Genomic DNA, 14605 nt, shown 5'->3' with positions numbered 1-14605 from the left:
ACGGGATGTAGAAGCAGGAAGGTGGAGACATGGGCAGGTTCTTGTTAGATTGGCCAACTCGTTTATCAGAACGGGTGAGGTGGAAATGGAGAACAGGGATGCTGTCAGTGTTACAAAGGCTGAGCAGGAAATACGAGAGACGGCACACTATGGTAGTGCTGATTATGCTTTTGTGCCTGCAGAAGGGTAAGGGGATATAGTAGTCAGAGTAGACGATGAAGAAGGAGAAAATGGGATGTCGAGCAAGGAGAGCAGGGTGTGGGCACCCTACATTCTGCTCCAGTAGCAGCGATAGAAAGCACACCATGGAACTAAAAGGTATGCAAGGGTATTCGCATGGCTGTAGTAAGTGGTAGGGGAGAGATGGGGGAAGGCCCAGTAAAAACAGGGTCTGGGAAGGGCGTGTTATGTCCAGTGGCCACACGTGAACCAGAGTAACTTAATGTAGACACTCCCTTTGCACACTGCAGGGGTGGAGAAGTGGATTTATGCATTGGAAAAGCATACTGTCAGCGTCATGTTGGCCATAGGGAACCTGAAGAGCTTATTCACGGCCCAAATGGGGGCAGCAGTCAGACAAGCTTTAGAAAAGATTGGGCTATCCGGGAGTTCAGTTGAATACAAATACCCATGATGGGGCAGCTTTTAATAATCTTAGGGCACAAGTACGGGGGGCTTTGTGGATTATGTACCCTGATACGCCTGATATCAATTCGATTTTAGCTAAGACAATGAAATTGTACGACCATCCTGCCGCACACATCCAGTTAATTCAGGAGATGTGGAGGGCAGAAACAGGAGAAGTATGGGACAAGAATGTGGCAATTTCTAACCACATGCTGAAGAGGGGACTGACGAAAGAAGTCCAGCACGATTTAGATAAAAAGCCTGATCACGAGTTTGGCAGTAGCCCTTAAATGCGGAAGTAACGCTAATACCACTGCATTTAAGGGCTGGCCTGATCACGAGTTTGGTGTTAAATGGGCTGTGTTACCTCCAGCTTTTTGCTGGAGGTGAAAATCCCATTTAGCACCCTGGTTTCGGTGCAATTACTGCCGTCGGCATTGGAGTCTGTTAATTGCGCCAAAAATGCTCCCTAAAAGCGCTGGACCAGGTGGCGCTAATGCAATTAGCATTGGGCAGTAGCCCAGCGGTATTACCGCTGGGATACCGCCCAACTTGTGATCAGGCCCAAAGTAGTAGGGATGGAGGCCAAGAGTTGGCCAGAAATTCAGGCACATGAGCATTTCTGCAAGAGAAGACAGGAAAAAGAGAGGGAGAATGTGGCGCAGGCACAGAAAGCAGAGGCTAAGCTTGTTCAAAAGAAATTGGCAAAGATTTGCTTAGAAGGGGCAGTAATTACAAATTCTATGGAGGTACTGCAGGGGCAACAAGGACAACAGGGACGCAGGGTTGGGTGGACGAGTATGTTCCTGGTCCAAGGCCAATAGAGGGTTTCTGAGGGGCGAAGGAGGATTTCCACAGGAAAGTTGGTCATTTGGTGGGTTCGGAGGAATGGGTTCCCGGTTTAAGGGGCCAACAGGAAACAACTATGGAGAGTTTCGTGGGATTCTGTGTTGGTCGTGTGGTAAATTGGGGCATGTATCACAGGATTGTTGTGAACGGCCACAGTACTTTAACTTGGGACCTCAGCAGATGCTGGTCCTGAATCTGCCATGTCGCAGTTCCTGTGCAATTGCAGCGGGCATGGGTTGAACAGAACCCAGCGACTGGGGCCACAGACCTTTGGAATGCCACCAACCATGCCAGCGCAAGCATCAGTGCAAACACGGGACAAGAATACTTTACCCCAAGGAACAGTAGCACACGACACTGCAGTGAGTGTTTTCGGGGGGAAATCCTTTTTCTCTCCTATGTGCTAATATATACCAGGAACAGTACAGCCCACAGGGATCTCTGATGTGTCCAGTCCTGTCCATTACCACCAATCCAAATGAGGAACCCCAGATAGGTGTGCAGGTAGGTGACCAAATGTTTTCATTCATGGTTGACACAGGAGCTACCAAGTTTTGTATTAAGAAAGGTGAGTTCCCCTTGTCAGGCAAAACGATGGACATACAGGGATTCTCTGGGGCTGTCCTGTCGGTTCCTTATACTGAAGATCTTCGCATCAAGGTGAGTAATCCAAATTTATCAGCCCCTTTGTTGTATTGTATGGGTACCCAAGCAAATCTTTTGGGAAGAGACATCCTGAGCAAGTTGCGGATATCGATTGCTTTCATGGAGGAAGTTATTGCATGCTCAACCCCAGGGTTGTATCCGTTAAGGGAAGCAGTGCCTTTTTCAGACCTATTGTAGCGACATTGTGATTAAGGGGGGGTTCCAGTGCATGCAGCATTGTTTCTTTATGGTTGTATGATGGTTTTGCTGAGTTGGGTCCCGGGGATCAGAAATCAAACATGGCGGATACCGATTGAGTTTTTATTTCGGCCTGATGTGCTGCAGGAATGAAGGAAATGCCAGAGAGAGCTACCACCATTCAGAATACACCTCAGCCAGTCACAGTGAAACTAAGGATATTGTTCAAGATTGCACCACATATGAGGAAGAAGAAGAAGAGAGGGTAAATGTGAAAGAGGAAGCCCTGGAGGGATGTGAGGTGAAGACGGGAGAGAGGCATACAGGCACAGCTGCCATGGATATTGTGGTTGGGGAGAACCGGGTCAGACTGAAGAAACGGTTGCCTTGTCATTACTCTGCCAAGCGGGCGGAACTGGTGGCACTTATAAGAGGCGCTAGAAATGTGTAAGGGGAAGGCAGCCACTGTTTATTCTGACTGTGTACGTCACTTCCATCATCCATTCTGGGTTATCAAGATGGCAGAGTAGAGGATTCAGCGGACTGACTGGTCCCCTGTCCAGCATGCTGCGCTGCTATCCCAGCTGATTGAAGAGTTAACCTTGCCAGCAGAGATAGGTCTAGTGAAGTACGCTGCCCACACTAACCACACTCATTTAACAGCTTTTAGAAATAATGCTGCAGACAGGCGGCGAAGGAAGCAGCATATTTTCCTTCACAGATTCCCATGAAAGGGATACCATGTCCCAACAAGTACAGTTACCAGCCCAGTACACTGCAGTCCCGGTTCTCCACATTATAGACCTACAGATTTGCTTTGGAGACAGGAAGTGACGGGAAGGTAGTAATGCCTGTAGAGCTGTTTCTTTTGGCCACAGAGCAACTACATTACCCGTCACATACTGCTCAACAACAAATCGTAGCAGAGCTCGAGGAGGATTGGCTTATCCCTAATTTACAAGACCAGGTAAGTAGATTCATAGGGAATTGTGTAGTGCGTTGGGAGTTCCAATTCTAGAAACACCATTATATCGATGAGGGAGGTCTTGCCCAGGCTCTATGGTCCATTCAGAGAGATCCACATTAATTTTGTGGACATGATAATGAGGTACAGTAACTTCAAATATTTAATTGTCATGGCTTGTTCATTCTCCCGATGGCTTGAACTTGGCCTCTGTGTATGAAAAATGTTAAGATTGTATCTTCTCAGGTTGTGTCTTCTCACCAACAGACAACAGGAAAAAACAGCGAGACCACCGAGATCAGAACACAACATAGCTTCTTCCCGGGGACCTCCTCTGTATCCACACCTTCGTGCATCGCTGGAACAAGCAGCGTTTTCATGGGCCACATACAGTGGTCTACCCGACTCTGTCTGCCGTGAAGGTGGAGGGCAATAAGAGTTGGATCCACCTGAAAGACACTCGAAGGGATACCAGCAGCCCTCCACCTGCACAGGAGCAGGCATAGAAGTTACGTACCCCCTAGGGATTCACTGTTCGGTTCAGTGGAAAGGGGAATGTGGACGGAGATCTGGAGTTTAAATAACCTTTGTATAAGAAAAGGAATATATAAGCTTGTAAATTGTGTAACAATGAAAATGTTTGTGGTTTTCTTAGTCCTTGGGTCATCATGTCTGAAGATGACAACTAGTATAAAAATGGCAAATTTAAAATTGTCTAGTTTTATGAGGTCCGAAGAAGAAATACTAAGAGTGAAAAGAAATGCCAATAGAAGTCTTTTTGATAATGTTAATGATGAATTTGATCCTATATGAGGAAGGTGGGGAGAGAGAGATCCATAGGATATTGCTACATCTGCTCTCTCGTCCTTCTGGCGTCTCTTGGGTGTTTATCCCGAGTGTGGTAGAGGTCGCAGATGCTCTATGTATAGTGCACATAGCCCTGTGCAGGGTTTGAAAGCAGTCAATTACAGCATCAGTTATACCCAGGGGTGAGGACTGTTCAATGGCCGAGCGGGCAGAGCACAGAAATATTAGGTCTACTCCAAGAGTTCAATTGATTTTGGAAGGAGCTATTTTTTCTAAAAGTCGAATGGAGCAAGGGCTGAAGGGTTACAGAGCTGGATGAATGTGGGGATTCTTGGAAGAAAGGGTGGCACAAATAAACAAAGAATGTGGGACAGTATGGAAAAATCATTTGCAGAATCTGACGTGGCTCAAAGAACCAGAAAAACCTGTTCAGATACAGACAGCCATTTTTCTGTGTGTTTTAAGGGCGATGGCACAGTGCCCATTGGCACAAATGGGAACTGCAGTAACACTCTGCGCATTGCAGATTTGGCTGGATGTACGGCTGCCCTTCTCGACTACTTCTGGATCTGTGGACAGTGTGCATACAGGCAGTGTTAAGATGGATTTCTGAACTCTGACCTGGTGGGCAGAGGTTCAGAAGGCAAGCCTAGTTTCTTGGAACAGGGTAACCTTCTGGAAAAGCCAGACCAATTAAAGGTAGCATTGGCAGCAATCAAGAGTAGGTCTCAGGAGGGGTAAGGGCGATCAAAAGCCCACAATGAGCACACACAGTAAACAACACTACAAATTACTCTCAGTCAGGTGTATATATCAGAAATACACATACATTTATTAAAGGCCTTTTAAATCAAACACAAAGCAAATATCAGCAGTAATAACTAAACCAACACAACACTACTATTAAACACATATACATTTACCAATGGCCTAAAGGAATAGCACAGAGTAAGGGTTCGCAACCTGTGAAGAAAGGGAGCATACAGTGCAAATATACTTTAGGCAGTCCTTCACTTATCAAACCCTAACTGAGAGGCAGTCTAGTCCCTAAGAAAAGTGGAGCCTTATGCTCAAAACTACATTCGGATGCAGATGCACGTGGTCGTGCGGTTGGCCAAAATAGGGTCTCTTGCAGGGCCTGTAGCAGCTCCGGAAGGCGGGTGAGCCAGTGAAGAATAAGTTCCCAGGAGGGTCTCCCCAAGAGGGCAGAACAGTATCCAAGAGTTGGGAATAACTTGGTAACACAGGCTACCTCGATAAAGAAGAGTGGCCCTCAGGAAAAATGGATGGATGCGCAAGGGGCCACCGGTAAAGGTTGCAAGTATTCACTGACCCTCGGCGCACTCCGGACCAAACTTCGACAGTCAAATCCACTTCGGTTGCGGGTTCAAATCCTGCAATTGTGCAGTTCTGCAGCTTTCAGCGGCTGAGTTCCAGGGATGATTCTGTGGCGGGACAGTGGCGTTTTCTCCGCTCCTGATGAAGGGATCAGTTCAAATCCACTTCAGCTCATCTCAGGGTACATGGGGGCACAGCAGCAGGGCACTCTCGAAGTTCGTCACCACGGCTGGGCAACACAGTGCCCGCGTGCATTCGGGTTCAGGCATACTCTCCTAAATCCAGACCTAGTGTGCCTAGGTGTACGAAACTCGGCTGGAGAGTCCCTTATACCCAGTGCTTATGATCTCCAAAGTCTCAATTGTCAACTCAAGACGGCGGCGGTTCCAGGGCAAAGGTCCTGTGCAAGCTGGTCAATTCACTGGTTGGCCCAGGAACACTTCCGAAAATGCTTGCTTTCAGCTTACGGTGGAGGTGCAGAGAATAGTTAGTCCCACTATTCCAAAGGGTCAAAGCCCCTTTGCAGACCTAAGTTCGATCAGAAACAGAGGGTCCAGCAGAACAACAGCAGGCTCAGGGTGCCAAACCTTCCAGCAGGTCACCAGCGGTTTCTCGACTCGGCTTCTTGGTTTCAGGATACTTGGCTCCTATCCTAAGTTCGGGGTGTACTCAAGAAATCGACCTGGTATGGATGTTTGGGGCCTTCTTTTATCCAGAATCTCCTTCGTGCCAAAACGAAGTGGACCCAATGAGAGGTCTGCTCACACACAGCCATGCCAAGCATGGACCAATCACGTACCACGGTGGTCCTAGTCATTCTCAGCACACCAGACTCTCTGGCAACCAGGATGTGTATTGGAACTAGACAGTCCAGCCCACATCCTGAAGGCACATACACAAGGCATGCAGAAGCCTGCGAAAGCTTCACTTTGCTTGGGGATCTGCATGACCAAATAAGGGTTTTCCTGGGTCTGCTGGACCTGGGGAAGGTAGAGGGACAAGATGGTTGAAGGACAGAACAAAGGACCTTGTAGAATGGCCATTTTGGGGCCAAGTCACTGTCCTGTACCAAATGCTGTAAATGCGATATGGACTACACAAAAGGGTTAAAAATATATGAAAAATAACAGCTGCCACCAGCTCTGTCCAAGGCACATTTGTACTTCTACCGAAAAATCCTTTGAGGGTTTCTATGGCCTTAAAAATGAAAGGAAGACCCCAGTGCACTGTACTGTGAGGTACTTTGTGCACTGGTGACATGTTGCTAAAAACTAGCAACAAAGTGAAAGACTAATGGAAACAAAGTCTCGCAGTACTGTCTTTAAGGGCAGGTCAATATCCCCATAACAAAGTGAGCGAACACCCAGAGGAGTACAGCTGGCAAAAGTCAGGCTAGGATGGTCAGACAACAGCAAAATGTTGGGGGGTTCACAACTGGAGGTCAAATTACACATAAATGGAAATCTTTCCTAACAGGCAGTTGCCTCCAGCCTGGTGAAGTGTTTGTAGTCTCTCAACCCTTCATGTACCCGTCCTTGTAATCCCTGAAGAGCACTGGATTTTGTCCCATCCAATGCCTGAAATTACATATGTGCCCCTTGCGTCCCCATCATCACCATAGAACGACAAATCAGAGACTACGCTTGATGGTGAAACACCCGAACAATTATTACGATAAACTAATATATTTTTACAAGAAATTAAGAAGAAAAAAAAATTATTACGAAGGAAAAGGTCCCACTACCTCCAAGCAACATCATCATAGGCCTTAGCAGGCATTCCTGGTTGATAATGGCTGTTTAGCCACACAAAAACCTTTTTTACCTCCCTCCTGGGACGTGGCATTCAAGCAGCAGCAAATGCCAAATTGCTCCAGGTGATCAGGTATGAACTCTTGCTCTTTTGTGAATACTTCTGAGTCAGCGTTTAGTGCCATTAAGGACGAATTGTGGGCACTGAGGCTCATAACTTTGCAGACTGTTAGATACTCGATCTCTTAACAGCAATGGGGGGTGGAGTATGTGGGAAAATAGTGAATACCTGCTGTACATGTGTGCCTCCAAATGACACGAAGAATGGCCCACTCACCTGAACTATTGCTGCTCTGCATAAACTGAAAGAGGTAATGGAAAATGAGACTGGGATCACCAACGACTCATGGATAAACTCTTTGTTTGCATGGGTACTTCCCTGGTTGAGCCTTTGTGTGAAGATTTTGATGCCTATTGAGATCTATTTTTGTCTTTTTCCTTTTGTGTTCCTGCCAGTTCGTTTTACGTTCTTGCTCTGCCTAGGTACCAACAGGTACGGCCATGATCATTGTAATCCCATATGAGTACTCAAACTGAAGCTGTTTTGTGTCCTCTAACTGGCATGCTTGGGGTAGGGGGTGGTAGATTGCGGGAATTTTTTTTTGGGGGGGGGCGAGTTGGGGCTGTTCAGCAGAGGTGTATGCCCATATTGAGACCAGTGTGGGAGATGGTTGTAGGGATGTTCCCCAAAAGGATGATTATGATTTCTAAGTTAAAATATTAACTCATGGGGGGAATCTTGGGTGGCCAGCAAGGCTCCCATCATTAACAAGGGATTCATGTTGCAAGCGCCATATTGATGACTGGGGGTGCAGTGAACTAAACACGGTTTACTTTTTGTTCAGAACGTATACAATATTAGTTTGCACGCGCAAAATCTATCAAATGTAAAAACATACTTGTACCTTAATATAAATACATGTGGAATTCATGAATCTTAATATAAATGCCCTTTTGACAATTAATCAGAAACATAGTGGTTAGGGCTCTATTGCAAAAAATACTTTGACTTCTAAACAAGTTTTCAGATGACAGAAGGTACGTAAATGAATAATCTCAACCTTGGTGGTCCGCATCTCCAGAAATAGCCTTGGGTTTATGGTCTGATAAGTTTCGTAGTTAGTAGATATAATCTCCTGATGTTTGAGAGCATGACCAAAAGAGTTTTGTTGTTTATTCTGGCCAGTAGTAAAACACGGGTTAAGCTAAATGCTAAAGTAATTTAGGCATTTCAATTGTGCAATAAAGTGGGAGCCTTGTAGATTGAGAAGTTGCAATGGAACAGGTGCCCTTTGTATTAAATTCTTTAGAGGAGGTTAGTCATTTGTTCATTTAAGTGATTTTCCAGGCCATCAGAGGCTGCATGTATTCACATAACTTAGAAGGTCTTTTAGAGACGACAGGAGTCTGTGGAATGGAGATCGTAATCTATGGTTCAAGAAAAATCCTGTTTAGGCAGACCTTACTCTATTTACTAAAATACGTCAGTGCGACCATGTGCAATCATACTTAAAGTTAAACATTTTAGGCCCGATGTTGATAACAATGAATAATTTTTTTTTTTTTTTTTTTTTTTTTTTTAAGTTCTCTGCAACATATATTGAATTCTTCTTCCACAAACACTCCTCTCCTCCAAATAACAACTGTCACATCTTTTTACCAGCAATACTTATCTACTAACTATACAGACTGGATTATTAACACCCAACCTTTACACCTCCATAGCTAAGCAGGCTTTTATTGTATACTGCTCTGGAAAACTGCTTGGGAAATACTTTATGATAACGCAATTTCCAACAGGATCTCTTCAATCCTTTGACCTTCCGTAGTATATGCCTTATTATTCTCTGTTTTTCCTCATTTGGTCTCTTTTCCTTTTCAGCATAATTCATCCATAGTGGCCCTCAGTCAGCATGGATCCGCTCGTTATTGCTGCGCGTCAATAGCTCTCTGGTCGTATTGTCCACTGGAATGCCGTGATCGTTCCTGGTTTGGTTCCCTGTGGTCTACGGGCCTTATTCTGGCCTTCGGGTTCCTCCAGACAGTAGACGCATTCATGTGTGAGTCTGTGAGTAGTCTATACAGCATCCTCTCCGAGTCGAGTGACTCTTTGCTGAAGAGTTGCCAGCTGGGATGCTGCAATCTAATAGGAGCACGTGACCCCGGAAGTCTCGCAACGGGAAAGTCTACGTGCCCTGTTGTTTCTTGTTGTCATGATGACAGGACTGCTGCCATTATGTCCATTTGCTTCGAGTGAATGGCTTAATGAATTATGTTTTCACTACTAATGTTTAAACCATGCACCAACGTCAGGACCTAATACAACGAATCCCAAGAAGAGGTGTGTTTTGAATATGATGTGAAGATAATAATTAAGATAAGCCTGGCCAATGAAAATGCAAGAATTGGAGAAAGATGAGATTTCTTTGAAGAGGTTTTGTCCAATCATACTTGGTGGGTGCAGAGTAATACATGTACCTGGGTTTGTTTTAAATTGTTGCAAAAAGTATATAAACTGCCAACTGATGTTGTATTGTTGAGACTTGGGTTAGTTTGGACCTGCAACACCATCTAACCACTCCCCAGAGCTTTTGTACAATAAACTTGCTTCATGTACTCGCCTCTTAAGTGGTGGGCCTGTTCTGGGTTAAGGTGATTAAAGGTCCACCCCCACAAAAAGGCAGATTCATTAGAGTGCAAGGGGCAAAAGCCACATGGGAAAGAAGGAAGAAGGGAATGGAGGTTAAGCTAAGACGACTAAAGCATCTAGACAACCCATTCTAAGAGTTCAAGAGGAAACGAAAGTAGAGAAACGGGACTAACATTAGGAGGAATAGAAGCAGCTAGTGATGGCTTCTTTAAGATAGTAATAATGGCTGCATGTTTATAGAATGAGGGGAGGGATATACTACATAGAACAGCGATGTCCAGAATTAATAGCGGGCAAACAGTAGGAAACGAGTCTTCGGAAGAAGGTCGGGTGATGCTGCGGGCAGATGGGTGCATCTCAGGAAAGTGTCCAACGAGAATGAAGAAAGTGGCCAAGATCAGTCAGTTATGCCAGTGGAAGAGGCTGAGGCAGATGATGAAGGAAAAGAAGGACAATCAGAACTGGGCAAAGAAGAGGACGATGGGTCAGGAGTAGAGGGAGGCGGGAAATGGGTGACGAAGGTGTGACTGCTCTGTGCTGGGCTCCTGGACTTAAGGACAGCAAAGGGTGGACAGCCATGGAGGCTGTGCTGGTGGTGCAGGACCGGCAGGGTGCCCAGTAGTTCCTAGGGAGCCAGCAAGCGCAGCAAGCGTGTTAATATCTTGCAAGTGTGCGCTAATGCGTGCATCAGTCCACCTCTATAGAAGGGGAAAGTACAGAGGTCTTGATCACTATTCTTAGAGAGGCACAGCTCCACCCTACTGATGAGGTCCAATCAGACTGAAACACGTGTCTGGGGTGGCTGTTGTTACTCTTGTTCAGAGGAGAATTGCTTAGCATTTCGGTGCTGGGCTGCCCCAGGGAAGGACAAAGACTGATATGTTTGGGATATTTCTTCTCTGTGAAAGATACTGAGCTAAAGACTCTGGGTAAGTCCCCCCTAACCAGGACTAATGTCTGGCAGAGAGACTCCCAGGACCCCCCTTGTTAAGTTGCTTGTCCATAATCAGTCATGACATTATCTATTTATAAATAACTGCACTGCAGTGGCAGCTTCCATCGCGCGTGCCCAGCACTCCCTTTCTGTAACCACGTACTCAACACTGCCCATTAAGTGCCCAGTTCTTGCTGGTCCGGTCTTTATCTGTTTCTTAATGCTTCCTGGGTTCTATAACCTGAAAATAGGCATATTTTAGAATACCCGGGATATGACTGTTTAAGGGCCCATGGGGCTCAAGCCCAACCAATAATGAATGATCTAGGGCGCGAGGGGCTGGGGCGGATAGCCTTGAAGCGTGGTGTCCTCCAATAGAGACATGGCGCGTGCCTTTTTCATTTACTTTTGGTGGTGCAGTGCCCTGTGCTGCATGGGGCCACCTGGCAAGTGCTTCACGGCATCAGGGTGCCCCTTCCCGTGCTGAGGTGATATCCCCTCCCCAACATTGAAAGCCATAAGGAAAGTATCTGCCCTAGGGGGTGGTAAGGAGCATGACTGTAGCCCCTCCCATATGTTGTGCCACAGATTTCATTTATGGAGGAGGAAAATAAACCTGCATACTAATTTTGTGCAACATAATTCTGTAATTATATATATTTTGTCAGGTTGGTTTATTATAGTATCTATTTATTTTTAAAGTCATCTCTAAAAAGCAAAATATTATTGTAGCCCTGGGAAGGCAAACATTAGCACACATCAATATCAACTAGAACTGGTCAGATATGTGGACATGTATTTAAATGGCAGACTGGAATCAAATCTTGGCTTCACCACTTAACGATATCGTGTGATCCTGGCCAAATAAATCGCACTGTGCCTTTTCTGCCACAATTTGGAGTCACTAGAATGGATTCAGTTCATGGTGTACACTATTGAAAAACTCAGCAAACATTGACAAAGCCAACCATTATGGCTTGTGGATAGAGAAAATTGCTTGTTTGTTGGCACGTAGTCACCACACAAAGAAATATTAGTTGTTTCCAAATATGTGGGTCCTGGGTTGGGAACTCTGGAGATTACCCAGTAGGCATCTGCACGCTCCCTGTGGGGGGGGGGACTGGCCTATAGGGAGGTCTGGAGATTACCCGGTAGGCCTCTGCACCCTGGGCCTGTTTTGTGTGGTATTTCCAAATGTTCCCATAAGAAAAGGGTTGGGCTTGCTGCTGAAAAAGTGTAATACGAGGGCCACTTTCAAAATCATTTCCATGGCCTCTTTTGGTTCCCAGTCCCCCCTGGTGCAAACAGCACAGGAAGACCCCCTGCCCTCCCTCCCATTCTGGCCATTTCAGACAGTATCTGATCATGTAATGATTGGCAGCCCATGACACATGCCTGTGCATGAGACACAGTGGTTGGCTTTGTAGAGCGGGGGGGGAGTGGGGGGTGGGGGCGGGTGTGCTGCGGCCTGAAGAGAAGAGGAAGTGACGGGTGAAAAAGGGGAACCAACGCTCCGGTATTCCCCTCAGAGCAGGACTGGCCTGCTGGGGAAGCAGGAGATTCCAAACTAGGCCTGTGCTTCCGAGAAACAGGGCCTGAGGAGGCACTGGGGGGGGGGCGGGGCAGCAGGGCAGGCTGGGATGCCACGGGGCACCGGGGCAAAGGAAGACCTTACACGCGCAGGCTATCCCACACTGGTGAACAACAAGCACACACTTCCGACACACAGACTGAGGGACCGCCACTCGCGGCTGGGGGGAGGGCGGGGGGGGGACCTGCCAGCAGCGTGGCTGCAGAGACGTAGAAAGGGAGACGCTCCCCCTGCCCTGTCCTGTACACAAGGAACTTATTTATTATAGTTGGACTGCTTTATATAGCGCCGACATGTCTTCCAAGCGCTTCAATATTCAACAGCTCCCATGTATTAGTGGAACTCACTCACTGCAAGACAGCAGGCCGACACTGCACCGGTGATGACCTCACACATGAGGTCACGGGAGAGCGGGAAGAGGTAAGACGCGTTAGTACATTAATGCAGCCTCATTTGCTAGATGACCTCACCGATGACATCATCGCCCAAGGGGGGGCAGAGCGGCAGGTGCTTACCTGTGAGTCCCCGTGGCAGGGCGAGGAGGAGCACCAGTGCCAGGGCTGCGTGGCACCCGGGCGCCCTCCTGTTGGGTATGGTACGGGCCATGTTGCCAACAGCGCCCGGCTCTGGCTGGAGCGCCTTGATCCGCTGAGCCCTGCTTGGGAGCTATGAGCTGCACTGGGGGCTGGTGGGCTGCTCATGCCATTGCCCCAGTGCGTGTGATGAGCTGTGGGGCCCCTGGGTAGCCCGCCTCTGGTGCTAGCGGCCCTGGGTCTCTCCCGGGCCATAAGCTGGCGGATGGGACCGCTCGGGCCCAGAGGTGGCAGGACTCTCCCACCGGCTGCAGGCAGCACAGCCTCCCACACGGGCCTCCGCCAATCAGGGCCCGCGGCCGCGCCGCCTCATTGGTGTCCAGGCAGACGGCGCGTCCGGGGCAGCGCTGGGAGCTCGGCCTGGCGCGCAGCCGCGCGTGCGTGCGTGTGTGTGTGTGTGTGCACAGCACTGCACGCTCCACGGACAGGCCCACACCGTGCCCCGCTGCTGTGCGCGAGGCGGCGCGTGTGTGTGTGCACACTCCACGGGCAGGCCCACGCCGAGCCCCGCCGCTGTGTGCTAGGCAGGGCATTAGCTCACTGTAGTACACAGGTGTGTACACGCACCCCACTCATTCCAGGCTGACGGGAAGCACAGCTGGGTGCACGGCGTGGTACTGGCTGCCGTCCACGCGTGCACAGGTCAGGCACCCACCCCCGACACAACCCAGCACGCGCGCCCCTCTAGCTGCACATGCGTATACAGGCCCCCAGTCCCAGGAAAGCCGAGCACCCCCTCCATGCCGGGGTTGGAGCCCAGGAGAACGTGCCTTTTGCTGCCACAGGCCTGGCTTCCGGAAGACAGTGGCTGGGGGGGGGGGGGGGGCGTGCATGGAAGGCGCAGAAGATGAACATATAGATATATATGATCAGAATATTATAACTTTGGAACTTAATTAGTAAGAAGAATGTCATTTTATATACATAGTGAGATTTTTTACGTTCATGTTATGATGAACTGTTATTTGAATTGTATTTGCTGAGTCTACAATGTTTTGATGTAAACCACAAATGCACTGTAAATAAAAACAAACGGTCTTGCTTCCTGAATGTAGAGGGTAACCTTGTAAAGCCCTCAAAGAGGGCATTAAGCCAGATTTGCATGGCAGAAGAACGCTCTTTTTCTACTAGAACACTGCGAGCAGGCGCTACGATCATAAGGCTTCTCAGCGCTCTGGAACAATATATTTAGAGACTAGCCTTAACATGTGAAGTGCGCCCCCTTTCCCCCAAGGTGAAGCACCACACAAGATATCGTTTTTTTGATTCAGTCTCGCCCCGACTATGACTCATATAGTGCCCCGTTATGTCAACATTAAAAAATACCTTGAAACATTTCAAGATCATGATATGATATGATAGGATATTTATAATGCGCTTAATACCCAGAGGTTTCTAAGCGCGGATCCGGGGATCGAACCTGTGTTGCTCCAAGTCGTTGCCCCTGAGCTATCCTCCCGAGAATGAATATTACCATTCCTTGATAAGGTTTAGATTGAAATCAAATGCAACATTATTTTACTTTTCAAAAACAATTTCACTCATGCAGCACTTTGTATGTTTCATTTCCCCGTGCACGTGAACATGCTAGCAGTTTT

At 47.6% G+C, this 14605-nt stretch overlaps 1 protein-coding gene across 1 annotated transcript in view; it reads right to left on the bottom strand.

The window, feature by feature from the left end:
- LOC138522039 (HLA class II histocompatibility antigen, DM alpha chain) overlaps positions 1-13401 on the bottom strand; it is a 63348-nt gene extending 49947 nt beyond the window's left edge. The window contains exon 1 of the mRNA XM_069635263.1: positions 12930-13401. Coding sequence (XP_069491364.1) covers positions 12930-13020 — 91 coding nt within the window. The 5' untranslated portion in view covers positions 13021-13401. The remainder of the gene's footprint in view (positions 1-12929) is intronic.
- Between the last annotated feature and the right edge of the window lie 1204 nt (positions 13402-14605).

The sequence above is a fragment of the Ambystoma mexicanum genome, chromosome 13 (genome assembly GCF_040938575.1).
Source record: "Ambystoma mexicanum isolate Mex_15411 chromosome 13, UKY_AmexF1_1, whole genome shotgun sequence".
Lineage (NCBI taxonomy): Eukaryota > Metazoa > Chordata > Amphibia > Caudata > Ambystomatidae > Ambystoma > Ambystoma mexicanum.
Note: the sequence above shows the minus strand (reverse complement) of the source record. Positions and strands in the feature narration are given on the sequence as shown.